At 37.2% G+C, this 17952-nt stretch overlaps 1 protein-coding gene across 1 annotated transcript; it reads left to right on the top strand.

The window, feature by feature from the left end:
* The first annotated feature begins 666 nt into the window (after window positions 1–666).
* On the top strand, window positions 667–13433 carry fxyd3 (FXYD domain containing ion transport regulator 3). The gene is made up of 8 exons (XM_051865527.1): window positions 667–865; window positions 8905–8955; window positions 10039–10074; window positions 10205–10228; window positions 10340–10414; window positions 11674–11710; window positions 11843–11886; window positions 12740–13433. The coding sequence occupies exons 2-8, from the start codon at window positions 8922–8924 to the stop codon at window positions 12757–12759; spliced, it is 270 nt and encodes an 89-aa protein (XP_051721487.1). The 5' UTR covers window positions 667–865; window positions 8905–8921; the 3' UTR covers window positions 12760–13433.
* Window positions 13434–17952: the final 4519 nt, after the last annotated feature.

Below are 17952 nucleotides of genomic sequence, written 5' to 3'. Positions count from 1 at the left end.
GAAACTGAAACTGACTTCCATAGTATTTTTTTTTCCACTATGGAAGTCAATGGTGCCCCAAAGCAGCCTGGTTACAAACTTTCTTCAAAATATCTTTCTTTGTGTTGAACAGAACAAAGAAATTTATACAGGAACAACTTGAGGGTGAGTAAATGATGACAGAATTTTCATTTTTGGGTGAACTATCCCTTTAATTGCATCTATGGTTCCATGAAGAACCATTAACACCAGTGGAACCTTTGCACAAAAGGTTCTTTATGGTGGAAAAAAAATCTTTAAATCATTAAAATGTTCTTTACACTAAGAAAAAAAATGTTCTTTTAAGAACTGGCCACTGAAAAGTTCTTCAGGGAACCAAAAATGGTTCTTCTACGACACTGTTTCAAAAACACACTTTTGGAACATTATTTTAAAGAGTGTACACTGTAAATAATCCATAGAAAGATGGATAATGTCCTGGTGGAAAATTACCAGTCCCTCTTCTGTTATGTTTATGAACATTTCCTTCAACCCTAAAACACAACGCAATTCAATGCATAATTTAAATTTTGAGTAAAACACAGCTGAAAAATCAATGCAGAAAACACTTTTGTAAGAGTCTGTTTGAATCATTGTGTCCACCCACTAGCAGAATCAATTCAGCCTGAACGTGCATAACAAACTAAAAACTATTAGAGCTGCTCTCCCAGAGAAAGGATCTTTCATTCAAAACTCAACCCACTCAGGACTGAGCCAACCTGTTGAGCGGATTGTGTAGGGTGTTGGTTTCTGTCTGTCTAGATCAGATCTTTACATGTGTTAAGGGTGGTTCCTCCACAACCACTTTTCAAACTTCAACGTTTCAGTTTCTTTCTCCTTGATAAAGGTGAGTAATCGGTTCTGGATACCATTTTAATGTTTATATACTGAAACATGTTATGGCTGATGGATTTAATCAAGTTCATTGTATTGAAATATGATAATTAAGCATTCAGAATCCTTTTTAAGTGTTTTTGTGGACATACTTTACTTGGTGTTTAATGTGGAATCTTTGTGTCCTTTGACATACTTTCCAGCTGTTAGTCCGTTTGACATTAATATAAAAGAAAAAAGTATATGTATCTAATAATGCTAATACTAAAAAGTACGTAAAATTTCAAGATGAGAGAAAAAAAAAAAAAAAAAAAAGAGATAATCAGGCATTATTTGAGTAAAGAAAAAAAAAAGAGGAAAAAAAAAAGATAATCAGGCATTATTTGAGTAAAACAGTATGGTCTGTAAATCTGAGACTGAAGCACTACTGAAAATGCACTTGCTTTTGCATTTTTTTAATTTAATACTAATTTAATTTTAAGCATAACAATATAAGTGAAAAGTCAAATTGAAAAATATATGAATTTGGTATTTGGTTCCTCCCTTTTTGCTTTAATGAGAGCAACAGTGGAGCTGCATGAGCAAAATATGATGATCATGTTCTTTAGCATGATTTGAGAATGATGCAAAGAGCATCTTGTGCTTCTATAAAAGCATAAACATCTGACTGTAAAATTTTATGTTATAGCTTTAAAAAAAAAAAAAAAAAAAACTTTTAAAAATTTATTTGGAGGCTTTAATGACAAAACAAAAAATCCAGATTTTCAAGGTGGTCTCAGACTTTTGGACCTCACTGTATGTCCTCCAGTAACTTGGAAACTGGAATGTCATGCAGCTTCACTCTGGACAACAGCTGCGTCCTGGATCACTGCAGCTTTTAAAGATCACAGGCACATGAATTCTTTGCTGAACACCCCAGCCTTTAAATTATATCCCATCACCATTGAATATTATTTGACTTTTGGTGCTTTTATTAAAATTGGTGTAATTATTTTAGTTCTATTGACATCTTTAGTGTTGCTACATTGGACTCATTTAGTTTAGTAAGACATCTTAGCAAATTTATATTTGTGAACATCTGAATAAGGAACATGGAGGCTAAATCATGAGCTGACAAGTCTAACGTGATGTTTAAAGTTGGAGATGCACCATGACAGCCCACCATCTGTCTCAAAACACAAATATTTGTCTATTGTTCGGTTAACCTTTTGTGAAAGGGTTACATTTAGATGCTCATGGCCATATTTTCAGCGTGTTGGCTTTATTGCATGATCTGCTTATGGAAACAGACGTTTGTTAGCTGAAGGGAGCACAAAGAAAGCACTACATTAACTACTGGAAAGGGCGGGATTGTGGTTTTTGGAAGAGTGATTCATTTCAGTAGAATGTCTCGTTTCTTCCTGCGTCACTCTGAACTGCAAAGAGCTTAAAAGCACTGTGAACTTCAATACAAATCTAGTTGATGACTTTTCTGGAGTGTTTTGTCAGTAAAAACACTGTTGAACTACAAGGTTTTACTTCTCCATTTTAAATGCTCTGTGTTACTAAAGGGCATCTGTCAGTGTGTTTGTGCTGGAGTGTATAATCATACAATACTTCAAAGTTCACAGCCTGTTCTCAGGGGTGGAATTTTGTTCCTAATATAGCTGCAGTCTGGATTCCTGTGTACATGGTGTGCATCCTTTGTGTGCCATGTGATTGTGTTAAGTTCTCTTATATGGAGGTGAGGGGTGTTTGGACAAAGTAGGTGAGAACAAATGTGACTTAAAGGGATAGTTCACCAAAAAAAATTAAATTATCCCATGATTTACTCATCCTCAAGCCATCCTAGGTGTATATGACCTTCTTTCAGATGAACACAATCAGAGATATATTAAAAAATGTCCTGGCTCTTCCAAGCTTTATAATGGTAGCGAATGGGGCTCGAGATTTTGAAGCCCAAAAAAAGTGCAATGTACGATGTAGGATGTGCGTAAGCTTAGATGAGAGTAGATGCCTTTCGCAGTTCAAGCAAACAGGACTCAAACTCAAGTTCCTCTTCTCTTATCAAAACACCCCAACATTCCTCTTTAAAAATTCTTGTTTTAGACTTCTAATTCGTGACTGGTGTTTTGTTTTGCTCTATTGTCTGTGCTTCCGCGTTCGTCAACGTGTCGGGTCAGAGGTCACTCTTCCACTGGAACTAGACGGCCATTGCTGGAAGCCAGTTATTATAGTTTATGAAGTTTTAAATATGGATATTTTTCTTACAAAAACCCATCGCTTCACTTCAGTATGGATTACTTTTACGATGGATGGATGCATTTTTTTGGGCTTCAAAATCTCGAGCGCCATTCATTACCATTATAAAGCTTGGAAGAGCCAGGTTTTTTTTTTCCAGATTTTTATATTATATATATATATATATATACACACACACACATATATATAGGGTGACAAAGATGTCACCCTATGAGGAGTCAAATTTTACTCTCTCTCTCTTTTGGCCAAGCCAAAAATGGCAAAATATTTAGTGGTCTTTTAATGGTCTTAACCATTTTAATCACAAATCACTGGTCAGGAAATTAGATAAAGTAGATAGTAACTTACAGTAGCATGGAATAGCCTTCCCCAACTTGCAGACCGCTTTTTACAGGAATAAGAGTCAGTGTTGTTGTTCCACTCAATGTTAATGGCTTCAAACAGTCCGTGAGTAGTTGAAAAATGTCTCCCAGCTAGTTTGAGTTTAATGTGAGACTAAATATTCACTATAGGGTTCAAATCTGGACTCCAGATTTGTCCAGGCCAAAACATGAGCCTGATGGACTTGTTCTCCATCTCTACTTGTTCTCTTCGCTGTGGTAGAGATGCATTTATTATTATATTTCTCAGTAAATTTTCGAAGCCACCGCTCTGGAGCATCACTGTGCAACTCGTGATTCATCACTCCATACACAATTTCCCATTTTCTGCCAAAAACTTCATTATGTCTTTGATGTTTTTCTGAGACAGCAATGGCTTTTTAAGTCGTGATTTGCTTAAATTTTGCTAAATTCCTGACCAATAATTTGTGGTTAAGACAATTAAAAGCTTACTGTTTTGCCATTTTCAGCTTGGCCCATTTTTTTGCCCAGGAGTGTGAATATGTATATACCATGTTTACTGTGGATTAGAAAAAAAAAAAAAGGGAAAAAAAATGACATAAGAATACAAAACAGAGAACAATGTGTTTTATGCTCTGCCTGCCAGCTGCTACTTCAACATAATTCTCTCCTTTCCTCAACACAGAACAGAACATACACCAGCTGTTGCTCGCAATAATTACTAGATTGATCAAATTAGTGCAGAGAAGGAGGCGTGTCCATTAACTCAAGATTGATCAAATCTCCAGCCAATCAAACGGATAGCTTGCTGTTCACGCCAGTATTTATTGGGCAGATACAGTGTTTTTTAACCCAAATTAACCTCAAATTCTTTTTTTTTCTTTTCACAAGGGCAGTTGTGGCCTAATGGTTAGGGAGTCGGACTTGTAACCTGAAGGTTGCGGGTTTGAGTCTCAATACGGTCTCAATACATGTGCAAAACATTAAATAACAGGTCAAGAAACCAGTAGCAGACATGGCCCAAATATAAAAACTGTTAATCAGGAGAGAGAAGTGTAGGACTGATGCTAAGTGTGTGTTTTGGGTTTGCTAGTAAACTATCATCCAAACAGAGCCATTTCTGCACTCTGTTCAACTCACCACCATGATGCTATGGGTTGCCAGGATGTTGCTGTGTGGTTGCAAAGGTGTTTATGGATGATTTTTCGCAGGTTTCCATGTGGTTGCTACATCTCTGGCCTAGGGTGTTCTGGGTGGTTGCTCGGTGGCTACCTGCTGGACAAAGTCAAAAGAGTTAGATCACTAAAGACAGCTCTTTACACTTCAAAAACAATATTCGTTCTACCCCAATGACAGAGAAAATATCTGTTAATGTGGTAAGATATTCTTGTTTTCCCTTTGAAATAAGTTCATTTGTCTTACCCCACTGACAAATATTTGTGTTTTAAGCATAAACACACTTCATTTTGATCTTTTTTTTTTCAGAAATCATGACTTTTTAGCTGAAGTCATTTTGTGTGTAAATGTATCTTGATATAAGATTTTTATATGTAATGGAAAACAAGACAAATACATTTTTTTGCAGTGCACAACAAGTCACACAATTCGAGTAGCACAAACTGTGCAGGGTGAGTTAAACATCAAAATTTAACACTTCATTGGTTAGGGGTTTGTTAAAATAACTAAAATATGACAAATTACATGCAAATGCAATACAGGACATAAGTATTGACTTGCTCAGACACTGAGAGTGAGCAATATTTTTGGCTATCTTGTTTAAATTTCTCATTTCCTGAATGAGGATTTAATGCTGCACATCAGGAGCAAAAAGGGTTGAGAGACAATATTGTTCCTAGAATAAATAAACTATGGCAACTGCAAAAAAGAAAGAAACAAGGCATTACATTGAAAGAGGGAAGGTCGGTTTGCAATGTGAGACGAGGAAGTGATGTTGGTCACAATTCCTCATTCTTTCCCATGACTCACGCACACACTGGCAAGCCAACGTGACCGTACCAGATCACAGGACTTTCATTATTATCTCTGTGCACCCTGGGTGATTCTTCTGGCAGGAGGGTGCCAAAACATCCAGACTGTCCAAGCCTAAAACAAGAACAGTGAGATATAACTCTCTCTCTCATTTTCTCTCAGTTCTTTGTACAGTAACATATGAGCTTTAAGAAGATTGTGAAATACCTAGAAACAGCTTTCCTTGACAGATTCTTGGCAGATTTATCTTTGCACTGCTTGGTACTGATAAAAGAAATATCTGCTGTTACACTTATTAGATGTAGAAGACTTTACAGAAAGTTATGAACATACTGCTAAAGTGGCCTGTGATTTTTTATTTATTTTTTTTTATCTCCAGGAAAAAATAACTTTGAGTAGTTAAAAATGAAAATTCCTTCAGTAATCAGTTTTTATGCATCATTCTCAACATGAATGCCTTATTTTTATGGTAGAACCACTGATCTATATAAAAGTCATTCATATAGATTAGTGGGTAGAACACTTCAAGCAAGTACACTTGAAATCATGCTTAGACAAACGCTATTGCAAGTAATCTTTCTTTTATACAACAGTTAAATAAGAATCATGAGTAACTTACATATGAGACATAATATTGACAGTTACTTTGTCTATTTTTGTCATACCAACGAAACTAGTTTCAAACGAATTCATACAGAGAAAGTGGCTTTACCTGGATGAATCATTGTTTTTGAGTGAATCGCTTGAGAATGATTCAGTGACTCGCTAATAATACTCAACTTACGGTCAAATGTCGCCACCTATTGGTTTAACTACGTAACTTGCAGGAAGAATCAGGAAGAAGACGAGAGAGAGAAAAACAAAAAACAAAAAAAACCTGCCACGAATGCCCAAAATGTCTGTCTCAAATGGACGGACCGGCGAAGAGTGTGATATTGTTCTTATACACCACTTCAATTAACAACAATATTGATTAACTTACATTTTTGACACAACATAGTGTTTAATCTGTTTTTGATTCGCCAAAGGAAATAGGTCCAGACAAAGCAACAACGCAATGTAACTGTTATGTGGTGCATCCTAGCAACAGACAGAGGTGTCATTGAATGACTACTGCATTCCAGACAGCTTGGAATTTAAATTTTCCCACCTCATTCTTGGAAATATCGTCTGAACGCCACTCAAAGTCGGACATTCGACCTGTGAACGGGGTACATCGATCAACCACAACCTCAGCGAGACGCGTCATTTGACGTCACTGCCAAGATGCCAAGATAAAAACAAATTTTAACATTAGACATTAAGCTAATGTAGGCCTAATAATAACCTACGCTGTTTAGGTTATCATATGATTTCAAAGCGATTTTATATTGTTTTTATTCAGTTTTTGCCATAATTGACACAAAAACATGATATGCTCTCGTTGTATCATGGCGACATCATGTGGTCAACATGTAAACGTGAAGTCAGATCAGGGTTGCCAGGTTTTCACAACAAAATCCGCCCAATTGCTCCTCAAAATTAGCCTAAAACTAGCCCAATGGCATTTCAGGGGGGTCCCATGGTAAAAATTGCGTTCCAGGGTGTAAAATTTGCATTTTTCGGCGGGGCTCCCCTGGTAAAATTTGCATTCCAGGGACTAAATATCACATTATTTTGGGTCGATTCAACCCGTGGACACGAAAAACAACTCGCGGCAACAGTGTAAAAGTAGCCTAATTCAGCGGGAAAACCGCGGACTTGGCAACACTGCGTCAAATTGCCTGGAACTCGCTGTGGTCTGAAGTGGGGTATTTAATTTGGGATAGCTATTCCTACATCCAATCTCATCTGGAATGTACAGAGCCCCACACATGGGAAAAAAAAAAAAATTTAAATAGTGCACACGATTTACTAATTCGTTCCTTCGATTTACTAAATCGTGTGCACGATTTACTATTTCGTTCTTTCAATTTATAAATCATGCGCATGATTTAGCCAACTATTTTTTTCCTGCATGTCCGGGGCTCCGTAGGAACGTAGCATAACTAACAATACAAAAAAGGAGTGTCACTTGTCGCCATCTACTGGAGAAACTACGTAACCTGCAGAAAAGGTGACAGAGAATCGACACAAAAAACTCAGACTGACAGTGAAAGTCTCCACATATGCCAAGCAACTAAAAGAACAAAAAAATGACGGAAAAGTAATACAATTTTGCAGTAGAGGTATATTACGAAATAGTCAACATTTAAGATCTGAATTCTCAGTTGTATTTAAATGAGTTAATTATGACAGAATGAGTTCACTATTTCTTTAATAGACACGTGAAATCACCATCAGACTAGCACCTGTTTGCAAATTTCATGTTCTACACAGAAGCTAATTTGACTTGATTTACATAAACAAATTGATCAGGCACCAATGCTTAAGAACATAAAATGAAGTAGGCCTTCTATATAAATTTGAATCCATGACACAATGTGGCATGCTTGTTTACAAGAAGAAGGAAATGAGATAATTCATGTGCAAGACAATAGGGTATAAAAACAGACACAAGGGGGGATTTATTAAACCTCTTTGGAGACTCTCTGAAAAGCTCTAGATTAACTGCTGCTTTGTTCACCGCTCATGCTGGCAAAGGCTTCTCTGATCAAAGGGCTGAAATACTGGACTTTATTTTGTCTCAGCATGTCTCTGGTGAACCCATTATTTTTCCCCTTCTCTGCCACCATGGTTGGAAGCTGAAGGTGAAGGGTGTTACATCATCTTGTGCTGGTATAGGGATGGGCACAGCATTCCCTCTGGTCTCTCGGAGACGAAATGGAAAATCCCAGCTAAGCTCTGGATTGGTGCTCCAGCGTGTTTTCACAGTGTAGATGTAAATATACATTTGTCAGATCACGTAAACCTCTAGCACAGAGGTCGTCTTTTATAAGAAGGGGTTTGGCGTCTTGATGTGTGTTTCCTAGCAGCTGTTTTGTTGGTGATGACTGTTTGGTTGCAGAGATGTTTCAGGCCATTGTTGATATATGATCCAGGTCTGCTTTTGTGTTCTCAAGAGCTGCTATTTGTTGCTCCAGTATGTTTAATCAGATCAGATGCATTGGCAAGGATTGTGATCATTTGATTTAACCCCATTTTTGTTGAAGTGAAGCTGGCAAAGGACAATAATTCAGGCATTAGGTGGATTCATGTTATATTTAGTGCATAAGTGGGTTGCAAATCATGTATGCAGCAGATACATGATCTGCTTTCAAACCCTAATTGTATTATTACACTTGTTTTAATGTGAAAATCTTCAGCTCATACTAACAATCCATTTTACTTCACTGCAATCTGACTCATGACAGAGAGAAAAAGATTTTCATTTTTGGGTAAACTTTCCCTTTAAGAAAGTAAATTAGTGATCATTTTGTGTAGAGCAGATGCATCTATATTACCTTTATGCTTTTTTTTTTTTCCTTTCATTTTTCATGGCAAACCTAATTTTGTGTTGCAGGTTAAAACCACACTATCATGATGAAGACTTTGGCACTAGTTTTCATGACACGTGAGTTTATTTTTATTTGTTTATTTTATTGTTTTATTTGTTTTATATATATATATATACAGACTGACATGAGCTTTTTCTGTAGCCTTTGATTTTAAAAATATTTGCTTGTTGTCATGTATCTTACCATGTTTTAGAGAAATGTAAATTCATTATAGGTGCATTTATCTGTATAGACCACAAGTAACTATTAAAGGTGGGGTAAGTAGATTTTCAAAAACGCTGTTGGACATTGTTGATATTTGAAATCAACCCAAACAAACCCACCCCTCTCTTTATTGCTCCGTCTCCAAAACTCACCCTCCAATCCTAACCACCCTGCTCCGAGTCGGTCTCAAACCCCAGCCCGTTCGCTGCTGGGAGGCGAGGCAAGTGCACTAACAATAACGCTAAACACCGCATTCTCTAGCGGTCGTCAATGCGCAATGGTTTATCTGCACAACTCTCACTATTTGGCCAATGTTACACACGCAATGCGAGAGTGGATGTCTGTTTATCACAGCCGACGCGCAACAAAATAATGCCTCACGAAAAATAAAGCGCAGATGAAGAACGAATGACAAGGAAGCACAAAAAATGAACATACAGTACACAAGAATAAATACAAACGAGAGTTTGTTGTTAGTCGCCAACAGCACAGCAGCTCCAGACAATCAATGACACTCAAACCCAGTGTTACTCATGTGTGAAGCGGAATCAAAGCATCCTCCACGTCTGTTTTCAGGCCTTCCTGCTTAGCTCTCTCCAGAGTTGGAAAGCTTTTCTAATATAAACGCGGGTCCTAAAGTGCTTGCCCAGTCATAAACCTGTTAACCATAAAAACATTCCAGTGATATTCTTTTGAGCTCTTTTGTATTGTGTCCCATCTCACGTTCTTCGTTTTTTTTTTTTTTTTTCAAATCTCCCTCTTGCTCGTTCGGTCTCCTCGACCGTCATGCGTCCCCTAATGGCTACACATTTGTTATTGGTGTCGGCCCGACTAACTTCCAAACAGTGTTTTTGAAAAGCTGCTTACTCCACCTTTAATAATAAACAATCAATCTTTGGATGTTATTTTGCTAATATACTATATTACTTTCATAGTTTTTTCCCTTGTATTGGCGGAAGGTCAGCAGGCATGTAAGAGATTTCACTTTTTAATTCTTTCTGTTATTTCTCTTTTTGTTTCTGTTTTCATCCTTGTGATCAAATATTTTTACACAGTGTTACATACAGTAATTAATGTTTTTCTCTGGTTTGGGTTTTGCAGCAGAGGAAGACCCCTTCTCTTTTGGTTAGTTGCACAGATCTTTTAGTTTGAGCCTATCACCCATAATCTTGCTTAAGGAGTTCTGAAGATCATCTCACATTTTCTTTAATTGTCATTCATTCTGTCTCTCACTAGATTATCACAGACTTCGGGTTGGAGGTTTGATCTTGGCAGCAGTTCTGTGTCTGATTGGCATCACTATTCTCCTAAGTGAGTTTTTCACCAACTCAGTTTTACAGATAACAGATTTTAATTTGTTCAGACAAGATTTAAGATATATACCCCCTTTTTCACAGACAAGGTTTAAGCTTAGTCCCAGGCTAAAATGCATGTTTGAGCTGTTTTAACTGGAAGCAACTTGCACTGACTTATCTTAAAATATGTCACTGTCATTGTTTTGTCTCAAGATGGACACCAGTAATGTTTTTTTTCTAAGGCACGTTTATAAAAGGTACTTAAATGTCCTAATTGAACTAAGGTCTAATCCTGGCTTGGTCTAAGCCCTGTTTGTGAAATTGGACAAACATACATAGTACATAGCCTAGTTAAGATTAGATGTGACAAACAAGGTTGTCAGGTCTGCGCAAAAAAGCTAGCCATATGGCCAATCAAACTAGCCCAGAAAACAGGGGGTGGGGGGTGCAACAATTTAAAAGTTGGCCAATTCCACGGGAAAACCACGGACTTGGCAACACTGTTGCAAAGATGACGCAATATCATTCTTTGGCAGAAAAAAATGATGCAATATCATTCTTTGGCAGAAATAGTAAGAGTATTATGCTAGTACAGTTCTGAATTTAGCATAAGTCATTGAATCATTCACTCAGTTTGTTCAAAAACACCAAATCATTTAGAAACAAAACACCACTATTGTGTGTTGCAGTGGTTCTGTTTTGGCGGTTTTGTTTAGAACTGTATTTTTGTAAAAGTATTTTTATTTTAACTGGCAATACTGTGTCTAAAATGTAAGTTACTCAATATTAACTTCTTGTTTATTGAACTTTATGATATCATATGAAATCACTCATTGGATTTATTTACATAGTCCGCTGAACTGACAATATTCAGACGTCCTGCTGCAGAACCTGATTTTACCAAGTGCAGTATGTTCCTGGATCAACATCTTTGTTTTACAGTTTAGGCTTACAACCAGGATTAGGTGCTTCTACATCAGTGTTATTATTTCCCTCTGATTTTAGGGATAGCTTATGGGTAGGGTTAGGTTTAGGGATATCGTTAGGACTACATTTTCGGACAGGAATGTTGTCCCAGGATCAACTAAATATTTTGACCCAGGAGCATGTCTAACTTGGCAAAATCAGGACGTGCCATGTTGATATACAGTCATAACTCTTGCTCGCTTGCTTTTATTAATTTTTTCCCTTTGTATCTTAACATGAAATGTGACCTGGACATATTTTTGCTTCACTCAGCAACCTGTTTAAAAACATCTTTTGTCATTATTACAGGTGGCCACTGTAGATGCAAATTCAACCAGGACAAAAGGTATAAAATTAATAATATACAGCTAATTTTATTAGTTATACAGTTAATAGTTTCACATTGTGGTGTTTTACTTGTATGTTCATCAAAGTACGTACATTGACTAGCTCTAAAAGTGCAGTTCTCTTTTGACAGGAGGAGGACAGGAAGTAACGCTCAAGCGATGCTCAATGACACAGGTATGACCGCCCTCATCTGCCTGTGCATTCAGTAACATGAAGCCAGTGCTGGTAACCTGGTATAAATCAGCACTCTCCCCCTCAAGTGCCCTTATGAAACACGCCACTTATAAACCTGTGTGGTCTGATGGCCGTGCGTTTCACGCATGAAATCCATCTGCTAATTATTGCTGTGCCAGTGCCCCTGTGATGCCACGAGATACAGTGGGTCTGTGCTCAGTGGTGGGCCCGTATGGCCTGTCTCCACAACACCAGTCACATGGTTTCCAGGATGAGTCATAATATCTCCCTTGGGAGATTTACACTCCATGATCCCTGAGGGTGGGGATGGGGAAACAGGATACAAAGATGTGCTATGTAAATGTTTTATTCAGTATCTCATTGTCTATAGTGAAGAATAAAAGAATTAGAATTTAATTAAAAACTTATGCTAATTTGAGTTAAGTTTAAATTATTTAAAGGGGTCATGAGTGTCAAATTTTCCTTGATCTTTTAAGATTAAAGAGTTCATTGTACAATGAAAACATGCTGTAATTTTAAAACCTCAAAACTTTCCGGTGAAAAAGGAGCTTTTTTTTTTTTAAACTAAGCTGCAAAAAATGTCTTGTCAGACAGATGATTTGGCATGAAAAACTAAATTAGGACATTGTCGACCCAAAGAAACATAAATAATATATATGTGTGTATTATAAGTTGATAAGCTGACCACTTTTCTCAGGCCTCCAGAAAAATTGGTTCCCCATGTGTTCTCAGTGTAAGAGATTGATCTATAGACAAATATCCTGAACATGTAAAATCAGTTTATTAAATATTTAAATGTGACATTCATCTTTAATACTTTTCTATTTTACAGCAAGGGCCAGTGAATGCTAAAAACCTGCTGACCTGACCTGAACCAATCAGAGGAGACGGTCTGCCTTCTTTTATCCCATGTGCTGGTTTATCAGAGGAATTATTTCTCTTTAAGACGAGGAACCTAATACAAAGGTTTTCTGTGTTTTCACTGCTTATCTGCTCCAGATCATAGAGAAGGTGAAAATTCATATACCATTTTTTTTTTTTATGCCAGATGTCTTTGTAATGTCACTTAATATAAATTGATTACCAAAAAATGTATGTAAATTGTTTTTTATCCTGTCAGTAATTGTATTAAATTATGTTGGATATAGGTATGAAAGGGAAGGCTTTCAATGGCAGTGTCCTGATCTCATATGGAAACCTTTAACCAAATATGACTGTAAGCTTTAGTGGATCCATCCAATATTATACTGTTGCATTCTGTGTGAATTAGTTTACTGTTCAGACTTGCTTTGCAATTGAATAAGAAAATCTTGAATAAGAAAAGATCATGCTATCAAGAAAAAACAAACTCCATTATATTTACATTGAGATATTGTCATGTGCTTGATATTGTTTTCATTTCCAGCATATTCATCACAAACATGCTAGTAGTATTGAGAGTTTGTCTGTTTATCAGTTGTGTGAAAACTTGTCAGTATCATTCAAACATAAACACTAAAATAAACTAAAAGAAACTAAAACTAAAAGCACCTGTATCAATGTTTTCTGTTCTCTGTCTCCAGCTGACTGACACCCTACTGTTTCTCAAAGCTTTAGATGAGTATGAGATTTGTGTGGATTAAGACAAGCATTAGACAATTTAGCCTGACCTGTTATTTCTCACATCCTGTTTATGCATGTGAAATGTTTTAAAGAAATTATTCAGTTAAAGCTAGATAAAAATAGTTAAAATTATATGTGATTGGGAGAATAATGGTGGAAATTAACAGCTAAAAGACTTTTGCAATCAGTATGGCTGAAAATTTACTGAACAGCGCCCTCTACTCACTGATATTTGGCATTACATAGGTACTATTATCAGAATACAACTGTCAATCCTGACTGCAGTGTGAAATACAGTTCTACTTCCATTCATTCTGGACCGCCAGATATCCTACCTCATCTAGTGGAGTCTTTCCCTGGTGCTTATATCTTTGCCAAGCAAATATCAAAGTCATCACCCCTGTGCATGATGCTCAGGTGGACAGCCTATCCACCTTACACCCCATGACACTTAGCACGAATTATCGGATTAACTCCCGTTAAACTGTAAACAATCAGCGAATAGTTGACTCTATGAACACAATAAGCATTTTCAAAAACTGGGAACAGTGACATGACATTATTCAACCATCGAATATTAAAAGGAAATTGAAAAGAAATGTAAAAGCATTAACAAACAACTACAACAGACCACGAATAACCTCAAAAGGTCGATAATTTCCACAGCAATATTACAGAAGCTGTGTCTAAGGATAGATTATCTCATTGGGTGACAGAAGTAATCATGCATATTTATTTTAATACAGGTCATGAAGTTCCAGCCTTTGTGAAATGCCATGTTGCCACTTCCATGGTGTGCAGTAGCTCCTCACTGCAGTACACAAGATCCAGGAAGCGAGGTTGGATCCAGATCCAGGGGGTGAAGACGGGTAGGTTTAGGGATCAGTGTTTGGTGTAAGCAATAAGTACTGTGATTGACATGACCAATAAAATCTTAAAGGCTTAGTTCACCCAAAAATTTAAATTAATTACTCAACCTCATGTCGTTCCACACCTTCGTTCATCTTCGGAACACAAATTAAGATTTTTCATAAAATCCGATGGCTCAGTGAGGCCTGCATTGCCAGCAAGACAATTAACACTTTCGATGCCCAGAAAGCTACTAAAGCTACCTCGCCCCCTGGATCTCATGTTCTGCAGTGAGGACCATCTCATGGTGTGCAGCTATCTGACATCTGTGATGTAGCAACGTGGAATACTCCATCTACGTTTGCCAGATTTTACAGGCTTAATGTGGCTACAATGCCTCCAGTGTGCTCTGTGGTTGTCACAAAGGATTTTCAACGTGAATAAAGGTTAATTCAGCATTGACAAAGTGTCTGTTGCATATGTTTCTCAGAGACAATTAAGTATAAATCAAAGATGATCCTTTTAAACTGTTGTTGCAACTGTACTTGATGGGCAGTGGAACCCTCGTGACTGCTTTGGTATGCGGCCTCCACAAGATAAATTAGGATACTCTGACGGTCTGGAATGAAAGAAAGTAGAACGGGGAGTTATGTAACCATGGTTCTATGACTGAGTGGAGAACCACCAGACTTCTGGTCACTCAGGTGGACGAGAATGGCCAGAGAACGTATATTTGACGTAACAATGTGCTTTTCATAGGCTAGTGTCATGGTCATGGGGGTGACAACTTTGATATTTCACAAGTTCACACGTACAAATAAGTCATATTGAATAAATGGTATGTATATTTGGCATGCTGTCCAGGGAGAGGGCTCCGAGTTCGGTATTTGGCCCGAACCCCCGCCCTATTGCAGTTTAGGAAGTAACTAGGTGAGTGTGAGGAGACGGGGTGGTGGAGGGATGCTGAAAACTTTTAAGGAATCATGGGTGAGTTGACTGTGTTTATAAATAGGCCTGCACTCATGCTGATTGGGTAGATATGTTGATTACTGATTGTTGATAGCTGGTTGAGATGACATGATGATTGGATAGATTATTTGACCATGCTCCTCCTGAACTTTGTTAATAAAACATCATTTATACTCGGCAAAGATACGAGCACCAGGGAAAGACTCCACTACATAAGTTAGGATACCTTTCCAAAGAAATTATTCAGCTTTTAGAAGGCAGATTGTTGACTGTGATTTCTGCAGTGGCTAATGGAAACTTTTACTTATGTACTTTCGAACAATGAACAGTTTTTCAGTCAATATAAAATATATTGTAAATGTTCAATGTAAACAGATCCTAAAGCAAAACCATTTACTACTCGGCCTACTGCTATTCAATATGGCCTATAACTAGCACATACTGTACACAAAAAAGAAATTTGTGTTTGTAACAAAGTTTGTCGATAAGGGAAGACAGAGGCGGGAACTGGCGAATGTTCAACATAACTTTAATAATTAAATAAACACAAACAACAAAACAAAAGTAAAGTGGCAGCCCCTCATGGACAACTGCCGCTTAAACTAAAGCCAAACAACAACAACATAAAGTCCCAGGCCTAGTCCTTTCCCGTCCTGCACTGTTGTCACTCCTCCTTTTATTCTTTTCGGAGCTCCTCCATGGGACTTGAGAACGGAGTGTCAAGCAGGTGTTGGTCATTAAAATTAGCTCTGTTCCCACAGCTCTTGGCCCCGCCCTTCTTCATGCCACAGCGTTACTTGCAGATTATATGTAATTATTTGTGAAATTTACTAACAATTTCTGAGTGAAAATTGCTTCTACACCAAATCTTGTTTCAGTGCAGAAAGGACTGTAAACCACTGAAAAAGTGTAAATGTTACTGCCACAGTGTTGGCTTTGAAATAGGTCATTTCAGTTCTTTACCACAACCCATTACCATTCACACTGTTCACCATAAAAGGCCAAGGTACTGAGAAAATACTCAAAATATTCGATCGGAAAAACAAAGAGCTATATCTAAAGAAGAAAGGGGATCAGTCATGGCCCAGGCTTCATCTGAACTATGTCCTCAGGGTGATAATGCTGAAAATCCTCATGCAGTCCATCCTGACAGCATCCAGCTCCATGTCCAGGTCCTGAATCACCACAAAGAGCCTGTGGTCATTGTTCAACCCCCTGCGTACCAGACTCACGCTCCACTGGCTGACCCTGTGCCAGATTACATGTGTTACTCCATATTTACCATGCTATGCTGCTGCATCTGTCTGGGTATGTGTATGTCTTTTTTTACTCCATAGCTGTAAGTATTCATTTATTTACCTTTTGAATGTATTTTTCTTTCCCCCTTTTTTTGCAGGAAGATTTTTCATATTATGCACACATTATGCAAGATTCAAATAAGATATATTAATAGCACTGTTCAAAAGACTTCAGAAGGATCCCAGCATCAGAAACAAGTGGAAGGTTTATTTTATTGGCTTCCCGGATCGTGTTGAAGGATTATGTTTGTTTGGAGCATTTCATTTTGTAAATGAGGCACAGTAATGGAGAGTTCACAAAGAAACTTTTGTTGAAAGATGAAGCAGCTAACTGTATTGGATCTGACAGCAGCTGCATCACAAACAGTTAGTAAATGATTTCATATTGCTTTGTGTATAAATGACGGTTTTATTTGAATAATGTTTTCAAAACACTTAGTCACGTGCAATAGCGAGTGGGTGTTGATACTTTTTCCTATTCAGTGATGTTAGCCAATCATAACAGTGGCCATTTACTGATGAGCCTTAAAAGAAGCCGCCGTTATTTGCCTGGATCATTTTAGACAGAATGTCAGAAAAAATGTTTCCGCATTTTTTGTGCAAAAAAACTTTATTAACATTATAAGTGAACCTCAAGGAACATATAAAAATAATAAAAAATCCATGTCATGTCCCCTTTAAAAGGTGTTTCTGTAGAAGCATTCTCACAGTATATTGTGGTTTGTAGGTTTCATTTCCCAGTAAGCTGTGCTCTCAATGAGTGGTTGACATTTGCGATTTTACCTTTACTTTCACAGACTTGCAAAGCAAGCAGTGCTGCAGATCTGGATCGTTTCATCACTGCATTAAACAATCAATTTTTTTCAATCTTTTTAAATTGCAATAATTTGCTTTAAAAAAACAAGGAAAGTTTCAGCTGACATATTAAATGTATTATCAAGTTACATGTTGTATTTCATTTTTAATGGTTGAAATAAATGCTAAATAAATGCGAAAATGAGAAAAACATTTATAGTGTTTGTTCTTTACAAAGAGCTAGAACAAATTGTTCATCAATGGAATTGACTGAAGGTAATTCTGAATAATGCTAAAGTGTACATTTTAACTCAATAATTAAGCACAGCATTGACTATGGTATTGCGCATTGACTGGAATTTTTGTCTGAAACGTGCTCTTTTTCATGTAAAAAGCATTTTTTAACTATAGGCAATGCCTATAGAATAAGACGTTCTTATTTAGGCCTACCTTGCTTTCTTTAGGTAAATTAGACAGTCCCGCCAGGATTTCGCGATTCTGCGATCGCTGAATTTATCGCAAAATCAAGCAA

The sequence above is a fragment of the Ctenopharyngodon idella genome, chromosome 16 (genome assembly GCF_019924925.1).
Source record: "Ctenopharyngodon idella isolate HZGC_01 chromosome 16, HZGC01, whole genome shotgun sequence".
NCBI classification, from domain to species: Eukaryota; Metazoa; Chordata; class Actinopteri; order Cypriniformes; family Xenocyprididae; genus Ctenopharyngodon; species Ctenopharyngodon idella.
The sequence above is the reverse complement of the archived record's forward strand: the minus strand, read 5'-3'. Positions and strand labels throughout refer to the sequence as shown.

Excerpts from the sequence above, each read along its gene's own strand:
- fxyd3 (XM_051865527.1), top strand. The coding sequence starts at position 8,922 with ATGATGAAGACTTTGGCACTAGTTTTCATGACAC. Across the intron at positions 11,711-11,842 it reads AAATTCAACCAGGACAAAAG|GAGGAGGACAGGAAGTAACG; the intron begins GTATAAAATTAA and ends CTCTTTTGACAG. Across the intron at positions 11,887-12,739 it reads AGCGATGCTCAATGACACAG|CAAGGGCCAGTGAATGCTAA; the intron begins GTATGACCGCCC and ends TCTATTTTACAG.